The sequence below is a fragment of the Marmota monax genome, unplaced genomic scaffold (genome assembly GCF_021218885.2).
Source record: "Marmota monax isolate L192 unplaced genomic scaffold, Marmota_monax_Labrador192_F-V1.1 WCK01_AAM20220418_F8-fsc00015, whole genome shotgun sequence".
NCBI lineage: Eukaryota > Metazoa > Chordata > Mammalia > Rodentia > Sciuridae > Marmota > Marmota monax.
The window spans coordinates 6,989,547-7,004,268 of NW_026692194.1; the positions used below are offsets into that span (position 1 = coordinate 6,989,547).

General features: G+C 34.0%; 1 protein-coding gene across 5 annotated transcripts in view; it reads left to right on the forward strand.

The window, feature by feature from the left end:
• The window catches only part of Usp34 (ubiquitin specific peptidase 34), a 219,644-nt gene that overhangs the window by 80,185 nt on the left and 124,737 nt on the right, over positions 1-14,722 (forward strand). For all 5 annotated transcript variants that reach the window (XM_046423315.2, XM_046423320.2, XM_058572885.1 and 2 more), the window contains 7 exons: positions 3,116-3,241; positions 3,438-3,567; positions 4,516-4,551; positions 5,202-5,332; positions 5,589-6,202; positions 9,042-9,256; positions 14,544-14,659. In XM_046423315.2, coding sequence (XP_046279271.1) covers positions 3,116-3,241; positions 3,438-3,567; positions 4,516-4,551; positions 5,202-5,332; positions 5,589-6,202; positions 9,042-9,256; positions 14,544-14,659 — 1,368 coding nt within the window. The remainder of the gene's footprint in view (positions 1-3,115; positions 3,242-3,437; positions 3,568-4,515; positions 4,552-5,201; positions 5,333-5,588; positions 6,203-9,041; positions 9,257-14,543; positions 14,660-14,722) is intronic.

Here is a 14,722-nt window from a genome sequence, read left to right on the forward strand (position 1 = left end):
GGTCTTTTTAATTGATATAGTGGTTTACTTTGTTAATAGATCAGACTATTATGAAAGCTAATGATATGTTCAGATCTTTTCTAAGCCTGTATCTCTCCCTGGGCATACACAGTAGCCCAGTGTATATAGTCGTTTCACCAGTGTATATAGTTGTTTTTTTTTTTTTTTTGAATATATGAATGCTAATTTATTAAAATTTCTGCCATTAATTATTAGATTATTTTCTAATGATAACTTTCACATGTTGTTGTTGCAAGTCAGTTTATCTGTCTTAACCATATATAGTTGTTTTTTAAATGTCCTCCAAATAAGTTTCAGCTCCTTTAAATCTTGTGATATTAACTTCACTTTTTTTTTTTTTTAAAAACAGTTGTAGCCATCTTATGTATCTGTACTTCACCAAATAGAGATATTTGGAGGACTGTTCCTTATTTCCCACTCTGGCTCCAGCAAGGTCATCAGAAAACACTGTTGATGTCCAAACAGTTCCCTGCCCTTAGGGAGGAATGGATAGCATTTATGTCACTGAAGGTGGAGATCGACAGCAATTTAGCAACCAAACTTTTACAGCAATTTAACAACCAAACTTTTCTCTGTTAGTGTAAGAGTTCAGATTAACTCGAGTCCTTGAAAAAATGCCTTAGACAGTTTATGCTGTTTATTTATTGTCTAGATGGAGAGGTGGATTCCTGGCACTTTGTGTTCTGCCATCTCCCTGTTGTCCTTTTCTTCTCAATAACTAATAGAAGACGATTTGTGAACCAGCTTCATGCTTCCATCTTTACTAGGATTAGAGGCATGCTATTTTTTTTTTCTGTACTTTTTGAATTTTCATTTATAATATAGCCATCTAAAAGGGCCTAATATTATTTTTCCTCAGAGAATTTCATAATTTTCTCTCAAGGAACTTGTCACTTAACCAGTAAAATTTGATTATCAAAATTAAGGCTCTTATGGAATTCTCATTTTTTTAGTAATTAAATTTGAAGAAAATCAGATATGTGCTGCAGAAGTGAGCACAGAAATCTATATTCTATATTTTATCACAGTAGAAAACGTGTATCATAATTGCTTATTGGCAAAATCAAGTATGAACTATTGTCTAATTCTAATGTTAATCAGAATGATGTTAAAATCACATTCTTAGATAAAGCTTATAAAAGTGGTGAACTTAATTGATATTTTACTTCTTGAAATCAAACAGTATTTGTAGTTTGAAATTGCCATCATTATTCTCCTTCTCTTCCTCCTCTTTTCCTCTCCTCTTCACAGTGCTGAAGATGAAACCTAAGGCCTTGTGCATCCTATTGAAGTACTCTACTACTGACCTACATCCCATGTCACTTTTTTTTTTAATGGATAAATATAAGTGTTAGTAAATGGTATTGAAATAGTGTAGTTCAAAAGAAGTCTCATCAACATAGAATTTCTCCAATATTATTTTCTTACTCTAGTTTCACCTTCTCCTTCAGAATTAGACAATACATATTGACTGTGTGATAGTGAAGGCAGAATTTATATGGTTTACATCCATGAAATATAAAAATCATTGTTTAAGATTCAAAATCTAAAATTTTGTACAGTTTCGTGTGTGTGTGTGTGTGTGTGTGTGTGTGTGTGTGTTGTGCTGTGGTTCAAATACAAGACTTGACACATGGTAGATGAGTGTTCTACCACCAAAATACATATCCATTCCTTGTATAAACATTCTGTGTATTGAAAATAATAGGAAACCTCATCTTTTTACTTTTGAGAGCCCTTAAATTAGTAATTACTGGTCCAGTCTTACATTTCTTATTTTTTGATTTAGCAGTTAGAATCTTTTTCAACCATAAAACTGCTATTAGTCATATCTTTTTTTATTGGGGGGAACCCAGGATTGAACTCGGCATTCCACCACGGAGCCACATCCCCAGCCCTATTTTGTTTTTAAATATTTTTTTAGTTGTAGATGGACACAATATTTTTATTTACTTATTTTGATGTGGTGCTGAGGATTGAACCCAGGGCCTCACTCATTTGAGGCAAGCGCTGTACCACTGAGCTACAACCCCAGCCCTCCAGCCCTATTTTGTATTTGATTTAGAGACAGGGTGTCACTGAGCTGCTTTGCACCTCGCTTTTGCTGAGGCTGGCTTTGAACTCATGAACCTCCTGCCTCAGCCTTCCAAGCTGCTCGAATTACAGGTGTGCACCACCAAGTCTGGCTAATCATACCTTAAAAAAATGTTTTTTAAGTTGTAGGTGGACACAATGCCTTTATTTTATTTACTTACTTGTTTTGTGGTGCTGATGATTGAACCCAGTGCCTCATACATGCTAGGCAAGTGAGCTATAACCCTAGCCCAATAGTTATATCTTTACAAATACATTTTTTCTCATACTTGCTATTTCTGCTTATTAAAATGAAAGAGTCTTTCTCTTTGTCTTTTTTTTTAATTGTAGAGTGTTAAGAGGGTTTCTACTGTGTACTCTAGTAAAAGTTATATAGATACTTTTTAAATGGTTAATATGAGGGAAATAGTATATCTGAAATGTTTTACTTGTGTTCTCTCTGAATTGCAGTTTATTTTTAATTTCCTACATTTTAAATATATATGTATATATTTTTTAGTTATAGGTGGGCACAATACCTTTATTTTATCTATTTATTTAAAAAATTTTATTGGCTCTTTTTAGTTATACTGCCTCCATTTTAATTTTGTATTTAATTTGCTTTTATATTAATGATGTACCTACATTTCAATGGCATCTTCTTTATACTTAGATTTTGAACTAATTATGGGCTTCTCTGTTGTGATTAGAAAATTAAGCTTATGATTTATTTGGCTAAAATTTGCTTTAAAATAAAATTTGTGTCAAATTTTATTTTTACTGTTTTGCACTGCTATTTATTGTATTTGGTAATTACTATTTTAAGAGATTTAAATCAGATTTTATTTTCATTATGTTTTACACTGCCATTTATGATATTTGGTAATTATTATTTTACCAACTTAAAAATACTGGTTCATTAACTAATATCTTGAAATTTTAAGCTGTATTACCTTTTTCATCTCAAGTGATTTATATAGGGCAATTATTTTTAACTATTGTCTGTATTTCTGTTTTGTAGTTGAAACATTGTAGTCGGTATATACATGACTTGTTTCCTTCACTCATCAAGAATTTGGATCCTGTACCACTTAGACACCTCCTTAATCTGGTTTCAGCTCTTGAGCCAAGTGTTCACACTGAACAGGTAATACATTCAGGACATAATAGTGATCTGATCCCCCTGGAACACCCCCCCCCCCAATATAAAATGACAACTTATTTTGTGATTCAGGTATTTTACTTGTCACTTATTTATTGTTGACCTTTCCGTTAGACAAAAATGTTTTACATTTGCTACAATGTTTCATAAAGGCTCCAAATTAATCTCTCTCTCTTTTTAGACACTGTACTTGGCATCCATGTTAATTAAAGCATTGTGGAATAATGCACTAGCAGCTAAGGCTCAACTGTCTAAACAGAGTTCTTTTGCATCTTTATTAAACACTAATATTCCTATTGGAAATAAGAAAGGTTAGTAAAGCATATGGTATTTTAATTTATTTGTACAAAGTTAATGAAATTTGAAGTGTTTTCTGCTATTGGTTTTACATCCTTAATCTGAAAATCTGAAATTTGAAATGTTCCAAATTCCAAAACTTTTTGAACATTGACATTATGGCACACGTGGAAAATTACACACCTTGCATCATGTGAGAGGTCACAGCCAAAACATAAACATACTAAAAGTATTGAAAAATCTTCTTCAGGTTATTTGTATAAACCTAAAGATGGAAGTGGTGTAAAAGGCATATATGAAATAAAAAATGGATTTTGTGTTTAGATTTTGGTCTCATCATCAAAATATGTCATTATGTATGTGCAGATATTAAAAAAATAAGAATATATCTGAAATCTGAAACACTTTTGGTCTCGAGCACTTCAGATAAAGGTTACTTGATCTATATTCACAATTCAGTTTTAATTACAAGATAAGTTTGGGAATGGGAAGTATACTCTATATGAAAGGATTAATAAATTGTCTTTGGTTCCTGTTTTTGGTTTATCAAGTATGGTATAGTAAGTTTTGGTAGGTATGGATATTTCTCATCTTTAATATTGTTTCCTTTAAAAATTAAAACAAATTTGATTTAGAAATAATTTTATGAGTAGAACATAATAGTTTTCTTTTTATGTTCCCCATTTGAATATTTTTCTGCTGCATCAGGTGCTTTATGCGTATCTTTCACATATGTAACTCTTAAGGACTTCCTAAAATTTTACGTATTTACACCCAGTTTTTTCCCCTGACATTATATACTACTCTTTTCTTAGGCTTTCCTGTGTAGGTACCCACAATAGCTATTCCAGGTTTCCCTGTTTGTATTTTGATTGTGTAATATGAACAACTGATAAGCTGTCCCCCAAAAGCTCAGTCACTTAGAATGTTTTCCTCCTTTCCCCTTCCCCTTTTTCCTTCAGAGGAAGAAGAGCTCAGAAGAGCAGCTCCATCACCTTGTAAGTTGAGCTTTAGAAATGCATGACAATATGACTTACAGTTTTGTTTTAGTGGTCTTCTGGAGTTAATTGATTTTATATAGCAACATCAGTAATAAAGTTTATTTTGAGAAGACATGAACCTTAGTAATCCATCTTCAGTCCTCCCCCTTTTTATTTTGGGCAGTGTTGGGGTTTGAACAAATGGCCTCTCACATGCTATATAGGTGTTCTACCACTGAACTGTACCCCTGTCCTCTATCTTATCTGTTTTGATTCAAACCATTAGTATCTTTTAATTGAAATTGTGTATATCCACTTTTATTTTTTGGTACTGGGCATTGGACCCAGGGACACTTTACCACTGAGCTGTAACCCCAGTCCTTTTCGTTTTTATTTTGAGGCAGGGTCTTGTTAAGATGCTGAGGCTAGCCTTGAATTTGCCATTGTTCTGCTTCAGCCTCCTGAGTTGCTGGGATTACAGTTGTGTGCCACCATTTTGGCACTGTGCATCTACCTTTAGAAGTAATTGCCAAATGTGAACAAATTTAGAGATTGTATTTTTGGCTACTTAGCATAAAGCTTTGGCAAATAACTCAAAGAATCAATTTCTTCTGTTAGGTCTATGCTAGTACAAATTAAAACTAAAAATAAAAAAATCTACTTTCCAGGGTCACCTGCTGCAAGTCCTCAAAGCAGTGATAACAGTGATACACATCAAAGTGGAGGAAGTGACATTGAAATGGATGAGCAGCTTATTAATAGAACTAAACATGTGCAACAGAGACTTTCAGACACGGAGGTATGAAATTATTTTTTCCTATTTTCAATGATTTTTGTTTCTGCCTTGTTTATCATTTGAACTGGGAATATAAATGTAACCCATGTTGAGTCTTCTCCTTTTAGTATTTTTGACCTCTTTTTTAAAAATTCTATTTTGTATAGTTCAAAAGAATATGGCAAGACTGTGGCCATCTTTTATAAAAACACAGTGTTTCCATATTAGTTACTTTTTCCTACTAGTTTGACTATTTAAATCTATTTGTTTCTAAATACAGGAATCCATGCAGGGAAGTTCTGATGAGACTGCCAACAGTGGTGAAGATGGAAGCAGTGGTCCTGGTAGCAGTAGTGGGCATAGTGATGGATCTAGCAATGAGGTCAATTCTAGCCATGCAAGCCAGTCAGCTGGGAGCCCTGGAAGTGAGGTGCAGTCAGAAGACATTGCAGATATGGAAGCCCTGAAAGAAGAAGAAGATGAGGATCATGGTCATAATCCTCCCAAAGCCAGTTGTGGTACAGATCTTCGGAGTAGAAAGTTAGAAAGTCAAACAGGCATGTGCTTGGGGGATTCCCAAGGCCCATCTGAAAGAAATGGAACAAGCAATGGAACAGGAAAGGACCTGGTTTTTAACACTGAGTCGTTGCCATCTGTAGATAATCGAATACGAATGCTGGATGCTTGTTCTCACTCTGAAGACCCAGAACATGATATTTCAGGGGAAATAAATGCTGCTCATATAGCACAAGGTTCTCAGGAGTCTTGTATCACACGAACTGGAGATTTCCTTGGGGAGAGTATTGGAAATGAATTATTTAATTGCCGTCAATTTATTGGTCCGCAGCATCACCACCACCACCACCACCACCACCACCACCACCACCATGATGGGTAAGCCTGCTTAAAAATAACTATTCAGCTTGCATTTCTTTTACGGAAGTATTTTAGCTACATTTATTCAGTTAAAATTTATTCTAGATTATTGCTGTTAAATAATATGGTGCAAACTGTAAATGCTAGTCAAATTAAATTTATAGTATGCACATTTAAAAAAGCAAATGAAGCAGTAGGATTAATTTTCATTATATATTTAAATGAGTTTTATCTAAAATATCATTTCCAAATTAATCAGTATGAAAATTAAGATACTTTGCATTTTTTAATAAGAATTCTTGAATACTTAGTGTATATTTTATAATTTTTTATTCATCTCTGTTTAGCCACTTTTTACATGTGTGTAGTGACCATAAATGTCTAGTGGATATCATGTTGGAGAGCACAGATTTAGACTTTTAGCACTTGTATCGCCTGAAAGCAGATTTCAGATTGCTCATGCAGTGGATCTGCGGGTGTAGCTCAGTAGTAGGGCACTTGCCTTGCATGCATGATGCTGTGGGTTTAATCCCAGCATTGCCCCCAGAAAAACCCATCAAGGAAAAAAAAAAACCCACAAGATTACTTTTGGAAACTGCTTCTAAACTGTGATGATGAAAAGGGAAATTAAATGCTTTTCCTAATTAAATACTAATTAGGATAAGCTGTAGTATAATTTTTTTTGGTTATCTGTGAATTATACCCATAGTATTTAATAATGATTCTTACTAGTGATATTACATTGAGCCAAATATTTAATTTTTCTTTAATTTTCTCACCTATAAAATTGGAAAAATAGTAATAGTACCTCTGTCATGGGCTTACTGTGACAATTTGTGGACTAATGTGATTGTCACAAAATAAGTGCTCAGTAAGTATTAGCTGCTATTTATTATTGTCATTAAAAAGAGTAGTATTTTTTTTTTTTTTGTACTGGGGATTGAACCCAGGAGTACTTAACCATTGAGCCACATCCCTAGCCCCACCCCCCCGCCCCTTTTTGAATATTTTTGTAGTTGTAGATGGACATAATACCTTTATTTGTTCATTCTCCCAGGATTGAACCCAATGTCTCATGCAAGCTAGTAAAGCACTCTACCGCTGAGCCACCCCCCACCCCCACCCCACTATAGCCCTACAGTTTTATTTTGAGACAGGGTCTTTTTGAGTTGCTGAAGCTGGTCTTAACTTGTAATCTTCCTCCCTCACCCTCTTCAGTTGCTGAGCTTATAGGCATGACCGTGCCTAGCCAAAGAGTAGTATTTTGAGTTGATGAAACATGAATATGTGATTTGTCAGAATGAGTTTTCTTAGCCATGACATTTTGCTAGATCTTCCAGAATTATTAAGTGCACTATATATTTGTACTTAACTACTTTGTTTCCTTTTTCTGTTACTAACATATCTAAATTGAGGGCAGTGTTTCTTAGTCTTGACACAGTTGACATATTGAGCCATATAATTTTTTTTTTTAAGTTTTTTGCTGTAGTTGCACACAATACCTTTATTTTACTTATTTTTTTTATGTGGTGCTGAGGATCGAACCCAGTGCGTTGCATGTGCTAGGCAAGCACTCTGCCACTCAACCCCAACCCCTGGGCCATATAATTTTTTGGTTTGAATTCTCAGCAATGTGAATTCTGTCTTGTGCATTGTAGAACATTGAACGGTTTACATAGCTCCTATCTCTAGAAGCCAGTCGTATATGTAATAATAATAATAATAATAATTATAAATACTCTTGTTTAGAATAACAAAAATGTCTCTAGATATTGCCAGATGGCCCTGCTGGAGGGCAGAATCACCTAGTTGAGATTCTTTGTTTTAATGTCTCATATTAAGGGTGTGTGCATTCAAAATTGTTCCTAGCACTGTTCATGATGAAAACAGAACAGTTCATTGTAAAGCTGAGATGCAGTATGTTCTGTTTAATATGTTGCATATCTGTCTTGTCACCCATCCTAACAATAAGTTAAAAAGAAGTCAACCCCACAAGATATAATGACTTAATTTTTTACGCTCTTTCTTTCTATATTCCAGGTGTCTGATACTACTTGTGTGTGTCTAAATTAACCCTGCACTTTTCTTCTTGTTAGTTTTTCATCTTTTTGTTTTTACATTCTTTTCAGTATTCAGTACAATGTTTTAAAAGTGAGTGCTTATGTATCTTTGTTGTGCATGCTGGCCTGGTAAATAGGTTTTGGGATATATATTACAATATACATTGATGAATTGTGTTTCTGCTAAAAATCTCCCAATTAATTTATTTTTGGTGGTGCTGGGGATTGGACCCAGGGCTTTGTGAATGCTAAGGATGCACTCTTTCATCCACATCTCCAGTACTCCAATTAATCTTATCTCTGTCTAGATTGCAGCCATGAATTGAAATATTTCCCTGGTAGTTATCCCATTTGATTCTGAAGATGTATGAACAAATGTAAAAAAATTTTAAGGTTTCACTTTGTGACTTTATGAAATAATACATAACTGGGAGTATTATTGATCTTGCCAAAATGAATTCTCTCTGAAGTTGTTCTAGCAAGGTATAAGTATTCATTTGTACATATTTTAAAGTATGATATGTCCACATTGTTAAATCACAAATAATAGTTCTAACATTGGGGTCTGTAGTTTTTATAAAGCTCATTAACATTCCATTTTTTTTTTTTTTTTTAAAGAAACCTTCAGATCCTGGCACTACAAAATAGTAACAACAGCAACAAAAACCAGTTTTGCTTTGTTTCTGATTGTGTTGTAATTTGTGCGAACTGTTTTTAAGAGAGGCGTTTTTTTTTTAATGATTCACAAATTATGTTTAATTTCTTAAGTACTAACGGTGCTTTTCTTTGTATTTTAGGCATATGGTTGATGATATGCTAAGTGCAGATGACGTCAGTTGCAGCAGCTCGCAGGTCAGTGCAAAATCAGAAAAAAATATGGCTGATTTTGATGGTGAAGAATCTGGATGTGAAGAGGAACTAGTTCAGATTAATTCGCATGCAGAACTAACATCTCATCTCCAACAACATCTTCCCAATTTAGCATCTATTTACCATGAACATCTTAGTCAAGGTAAGGTTCTGTAGTAAGTAAAGTAAATTACTTTCTTCAAAGCAGAAATAATTTATATTCTTAAATCAACAGTTAATGTTATGATACTTAAGTTTTTTTGCCAAAACAATTTTGTATGATAATTATCTTTCCAAAGGAGTGATATCAGTTTAAATACTCCATTGTTAATATAAATAAAGACTGCATTTCTATCAAGTGATGTTCAGCTGGAAAAGGCTATGCTTATTAAGAATGTTTAAGGAAATTACAGATTTATATTTTAGAAAATAGATGACTGTATGGATTTTATTTTTCAAAATCATAGGAGCCGGCTGCAGTGGTACATGCCTGTAATCCCAGCTCCTGGGAAGGTTTAGACGAGAGGATGGCGAGTTCAAAGCCAGCCTCAGCAACAGCAAGTCACTAAGCAACTCAATGAGACCCTGTCTCTACATAAAAATACAAAATAGGGCTGGGCATGTGGCTCAGTGGTTGAGTGCCCCTGCGTTCAATCCACAGCACCCCCACCACACTCCCCCCCCCCCCCCTTAAAAAAAGGAACTGAAAGTAAGAGGAGCTGGGAATGGTGGTGCATGCCTGTAATTTCAGTGGCTCTGGAGGTGGAGGCAGGAGGATTGCAAGTTTTAAGCCAGCCTCAGCAATTTAGCAAGGCCCTATACAACTCAGCAAGACCCTTTCTCTAAATAAAATATAAAAAGGGCTTGGGATGTGCCTTAGTGATTAAGTGCTCCTTGTTTCAATCCCTAGTACTAAAAAGAAAAAAAAAAAAAGATGCGCATGTGTGCACATACACTCATATACCCCCCCCCCCAAAAAAAAAAGAAGAAAAAATAATAGGAGATTACAGCAATTCTGTATTATAGGATTTCATTTATATGAAATATCTAAAATGGGCGTATCTCTATAGACAAAGTATTTTAGTTGTTTATGGATTGAGAGGTTTGGCAGGGTTGGGGAGATAAGGAAGGGTAACTGCTGAAGAGCAAGGCATTTCTTTCTTTTTAAAAATTGATTTAATTTTAATTCTTTTTAGTTATACATGACAGTAGAATGTATTTTGACATACATACATAGAGTATAACTTCTCATTCTTTGGATTGTACATGATGTGGATTTACATTGGTCTTATATTCATATATGAACATAAGAAAGTAATGTCTGATTCATTCTACTGTCTGTCCAGTTCCCATTTTCCTTCCCTTTTTTTCATTTCCCTTTGTTTGTTCTAAAGAACTTCTGTTCTTCCAATGCATTTCTTCTTACTGTGATGATGAAAATGTTTGAGAAATGATCATACTAATTATTCTAGATTGATCTAAAGAAAGTAATATAACATGACCAGATCTGGAGGATAGAAGAGATTAAAGAGTAGAACATTGCAGTCCTGACATTTTCGAGATTGAAGCAGGAAGATCACTTCAGCCCAGGGGTTTAAAGCCAGCCTCGGCAACATAGTAATGAATATACAGGCACATATACATAGCCACCCAAACCCAACCATCCTCTTGCTTAGTTAGCATAACATTAGCACATGACTAGGCTATGAAATAGGATTTGATATGATAGTACATTACAAGTAAACCTGATGCATTGTATTTTTGCTAAAAGACCAGATCAGACTTAACACAATTCATGAATCTTGGTAATAACTTACTGATTTCAAATATTCCTTGGTAGTTGCCTTGACTTTTATTGTTGTGTTACTGTGGTTGTTGTGGAGTAAATAGGTTAAGATTGAGGTCATCAGATTGAATTTGAAGCCATATTTTAAAATCCTCACCATTTTCTTTTTCCATGTTTTTTTTTTTATTTAGTCAATATTTTGCATAACTTTTTTCATGAAGTTGACCAGAATGATTATATGTGTTAATCCACTTAGAATTCACCTTGTTTTGCAAAATTTTAGCACTATAAAGAATCTTCAACACATTTAGACAAATAATCAAATTTAAACATGGATGCCAGCTGCAATGCCATATACTTACAGTTCCAACTATTTGGAAGACTGAAGCAGGAGGATTGTTTGAGCCCAGGTGTTCTAGGCCAGCCTGGACAACATAGTGAGATGCTTTAAAAATAATAATAATAAAACATGGGCAGAAGATGCTTCAAAAAGAATATACTTAAAAATGGTTAGTAAATGACAGGCACCTTCCCCACTGTAATTACAGGATTACATGCCTGTAATCCTAGCAGCTTTTTTTTTTTTTTTTTTTTTTTTAAGTTTTCAGTGGACACAACATCTTTATTTTATTTTTTTAATGTGGTGTTGAGGATCGAACCCAGTGCCCCGCGCATGCCAGGCAAGCTTGCTACCGCTTGAGCCACATCCCCAGCCCATCCTAGCAGCTTTTGAGGCTGAGACAGGATTGCAAGTTCAAAGCCAGCCTCAGCAATTTAGTTAAGGCCCTAAGGAATTCAAAGATATTTTGTCTGTAAATAAAGTTATAAAAGAGGCTGGGGATGTGCTTGGTGGTTAATTCCCTCTGGTTTTGATCCCAACAACAACAAACCCAAAAAGAAAAGATTAGTACGTAGTACTACTTCTTTTTTTTGGCAGTGCTGTGGAATCAAACTGAGGGCCTCACATATTCTAGGCAAGTGCTGTAGCACTGAGCCACATCCCCCGCCAATAACTATTTTATTAATGTCTCATCATATGGAAAATATAAGTTAAAATCACAGTGATATACTACTACACATCTATTGGAATGGATAAATTTAAGGACTGAAGATATCAAGACTGATATTAAGAATGTGAAATGAAACTCTTTTACATTGTTCTTGAAGTATATAAAATATAGTCACTTAACTGGTGTATCATTGTCATGTCCCCTCTACCCTGTGTGCCCCCAGCCTATTTTATAGTCCCGAGGATAGATCAGCTTCTTACAAAATTAAATATATACCTACCACATAACCCAGCTGTTCCTGCCCTACGTTTTTTATCCAAAAGAGATGAAAGAATATCTATAAAAAGATTTATTGTAAAAAAGTGATCATACCTGCTTCATTCATAAGAACCTAACTAGAATTAACTGGATGTGGTTACTCAACACCATTAGGGTTTTTTTTTGTTTTTTTCCCAAAGGACACATATCTTTTGTTTATTTTTATGTGGTGCTTCGGATCGAACCAGGGTCTCACACCTCTGAGGCAAATATTGTACCACTGAGCTACAGCTACAGCCCCCAACACCATTAGTTGTTAAAACTAAAAATAAAAATAAAAAACACTATGGCAAACGAAGCTAGCAACAAGAGTTGATACTATATATCACATATGTGTACTTATAGAAGTACTTCTAGGCCAGTCAAAAGTAATTTGTAATGACAGAAGATTGCTCAGTGACTGCCTAGCATTTGGTGGGTAATGTGTGATTGTAAAGGATCATGAGGGAACTTTCTGGGATGATAGAAATGTTCTTGGCCTTGATTATTTATGCTTTTAAACAGTGTTTGATTAAGTGGTGCTAGGGATGAACCCAGAGCCTTAGGCAACCTGAATAATATACACTATCACTGAACGACACCCCTACCACATAATCCATCTTTAATAAAATTAATTTCAAATGGTAAATAATAGCCCCCCTCCAAAAGACAAGTCAAGACTGGAAGAAATATTTAGTAATTATGCATCTAATAATATGTTTATATCTAGAATACATAATAACTTTTATAACAGTAATAAGACAACTGATTTAAATATTGGGGAAGGATTTATTTTACCGAAATAGATATGGGAGTGGGTAATAAGCATGAAAAGATACTCAATGTCTTTAGTTATTAGGGAATTACAAATTAAAAACCACAATTTCACACCTAATCAAATGGTTGAAAATACAGCTGGCCTTAACCATAGTCTTAGAATGAAGAGAAACATGAACCGGGCACCCTCCCATGCCATTAGTAGGCATGTAAAATGGCATAACAGTTTAGCAATTTCTTAAAATATTATGCATACATATACCAAGATGCAGCAGTTACAGTTATAGGTAACTGAGAGAAAGCATATGTTATCCAAAAATTGTTACACAGATGTTTATGGTAGCATTATTCATTATAATGGCAAAAACCATTATGTAAATGTCCTCTAACTAGTGAATGCATTCATTTTTTAAAAAATATTTTTTTGTAGTTGTAGATGGACATAGTATCTTTATTTATTTTTATGTGGTGCTGAGGATGGAACCCATGACCTCACAGGTGTGAGGCAAATGCTCTACCACTAAGCCATAATCCCAGCCCCTGCATACATATTTCTATAAAACAATATATTACTTCCTAATTATAAGAGACATACTACTGATAAATGTGTGTTAACATGGATGATTCTCAAGAACATGTTAGTAGCAGAAGCCACGTATAAGATCACATGTTATATGATTCCTTTTACATGAAATTTCCAGAAAAGGCTATTTACGGGGATTTTGAAACAATTTAAGACTGGGGAGTGATATCAGGGATTAACTAGGAACTGGGGAACTTTCTGGAGTGTTGGCAAGTGTTCTAAAACAGGATTGTGCTGATAGCCACACCTTTCTCAAATTAAGAAAATCATTATACATGTACAATTCAATAGGTAAATTTCAGCAAAACAAAGCACAAAAGTGTTTTTGGTTAATATAACAGAACAAGTAATTATTTAGCCTAGCATTCAGAAATTCTGAACTTTAGAACTTCTAATTTAATTGAATGTTTTGGGATAGTCTTTTTTGATAAAAATAATTTGGCCTTTTGCCCTTTTGAATCATAGAAATTATAAGAGAATATTATAATTTTAATTATATTTTAATAATAAGAAGGTCATCTAGAGGAATGCCCATTGGTTAAAGTATTATTTCAGATATCTCATCTTCTTTATACTTGAGTTTCAAGTATTTATAAATAGATAACCTTGGTATATGAAAAACACTAGTCATATTTATTAGAAATAATAGAGGGCTGGAGTTGTGGCTCCTTGAGCACTTTACTTGCCTATCATGTGTGAGGCACTGGTTTCAATTCTCAGCATTGCATATAAATAAATGAATAAAAGAAAGGTCCATCAACAACTTAAAAAAAATATTTTAAAAAAAGAAATAATAGAATGGAAAGGGAGTAGTTTTAATTCTAAACATTTGTTGCCATTTATAAGTAATTATTGCTAGTGTATTTTTACTTTGTGATCTAAGAAGAGCTTTATTTTTACACTTTTCTTTGGGTTTTTAACTTTATGAATGAATGCTTTAATTGCCAATTTCAATCAGTTGTATTTGTCTATAGTGTGCTCTTTTTTGACCCTTTAGGACCTGCAGTTCATAAACATCAATTCAACAGTAATGCTGTGACAGACATTAATTTGGATAATGTTTGCAAGAAAGGAAATACTTTGTTGTGGGATATAGTCCAAGATGATGATGCAGTAAGTTATTTACTAAAATCAAAAGAGTATATAATTACAGCAAAATGTAATCAGGATAAATAA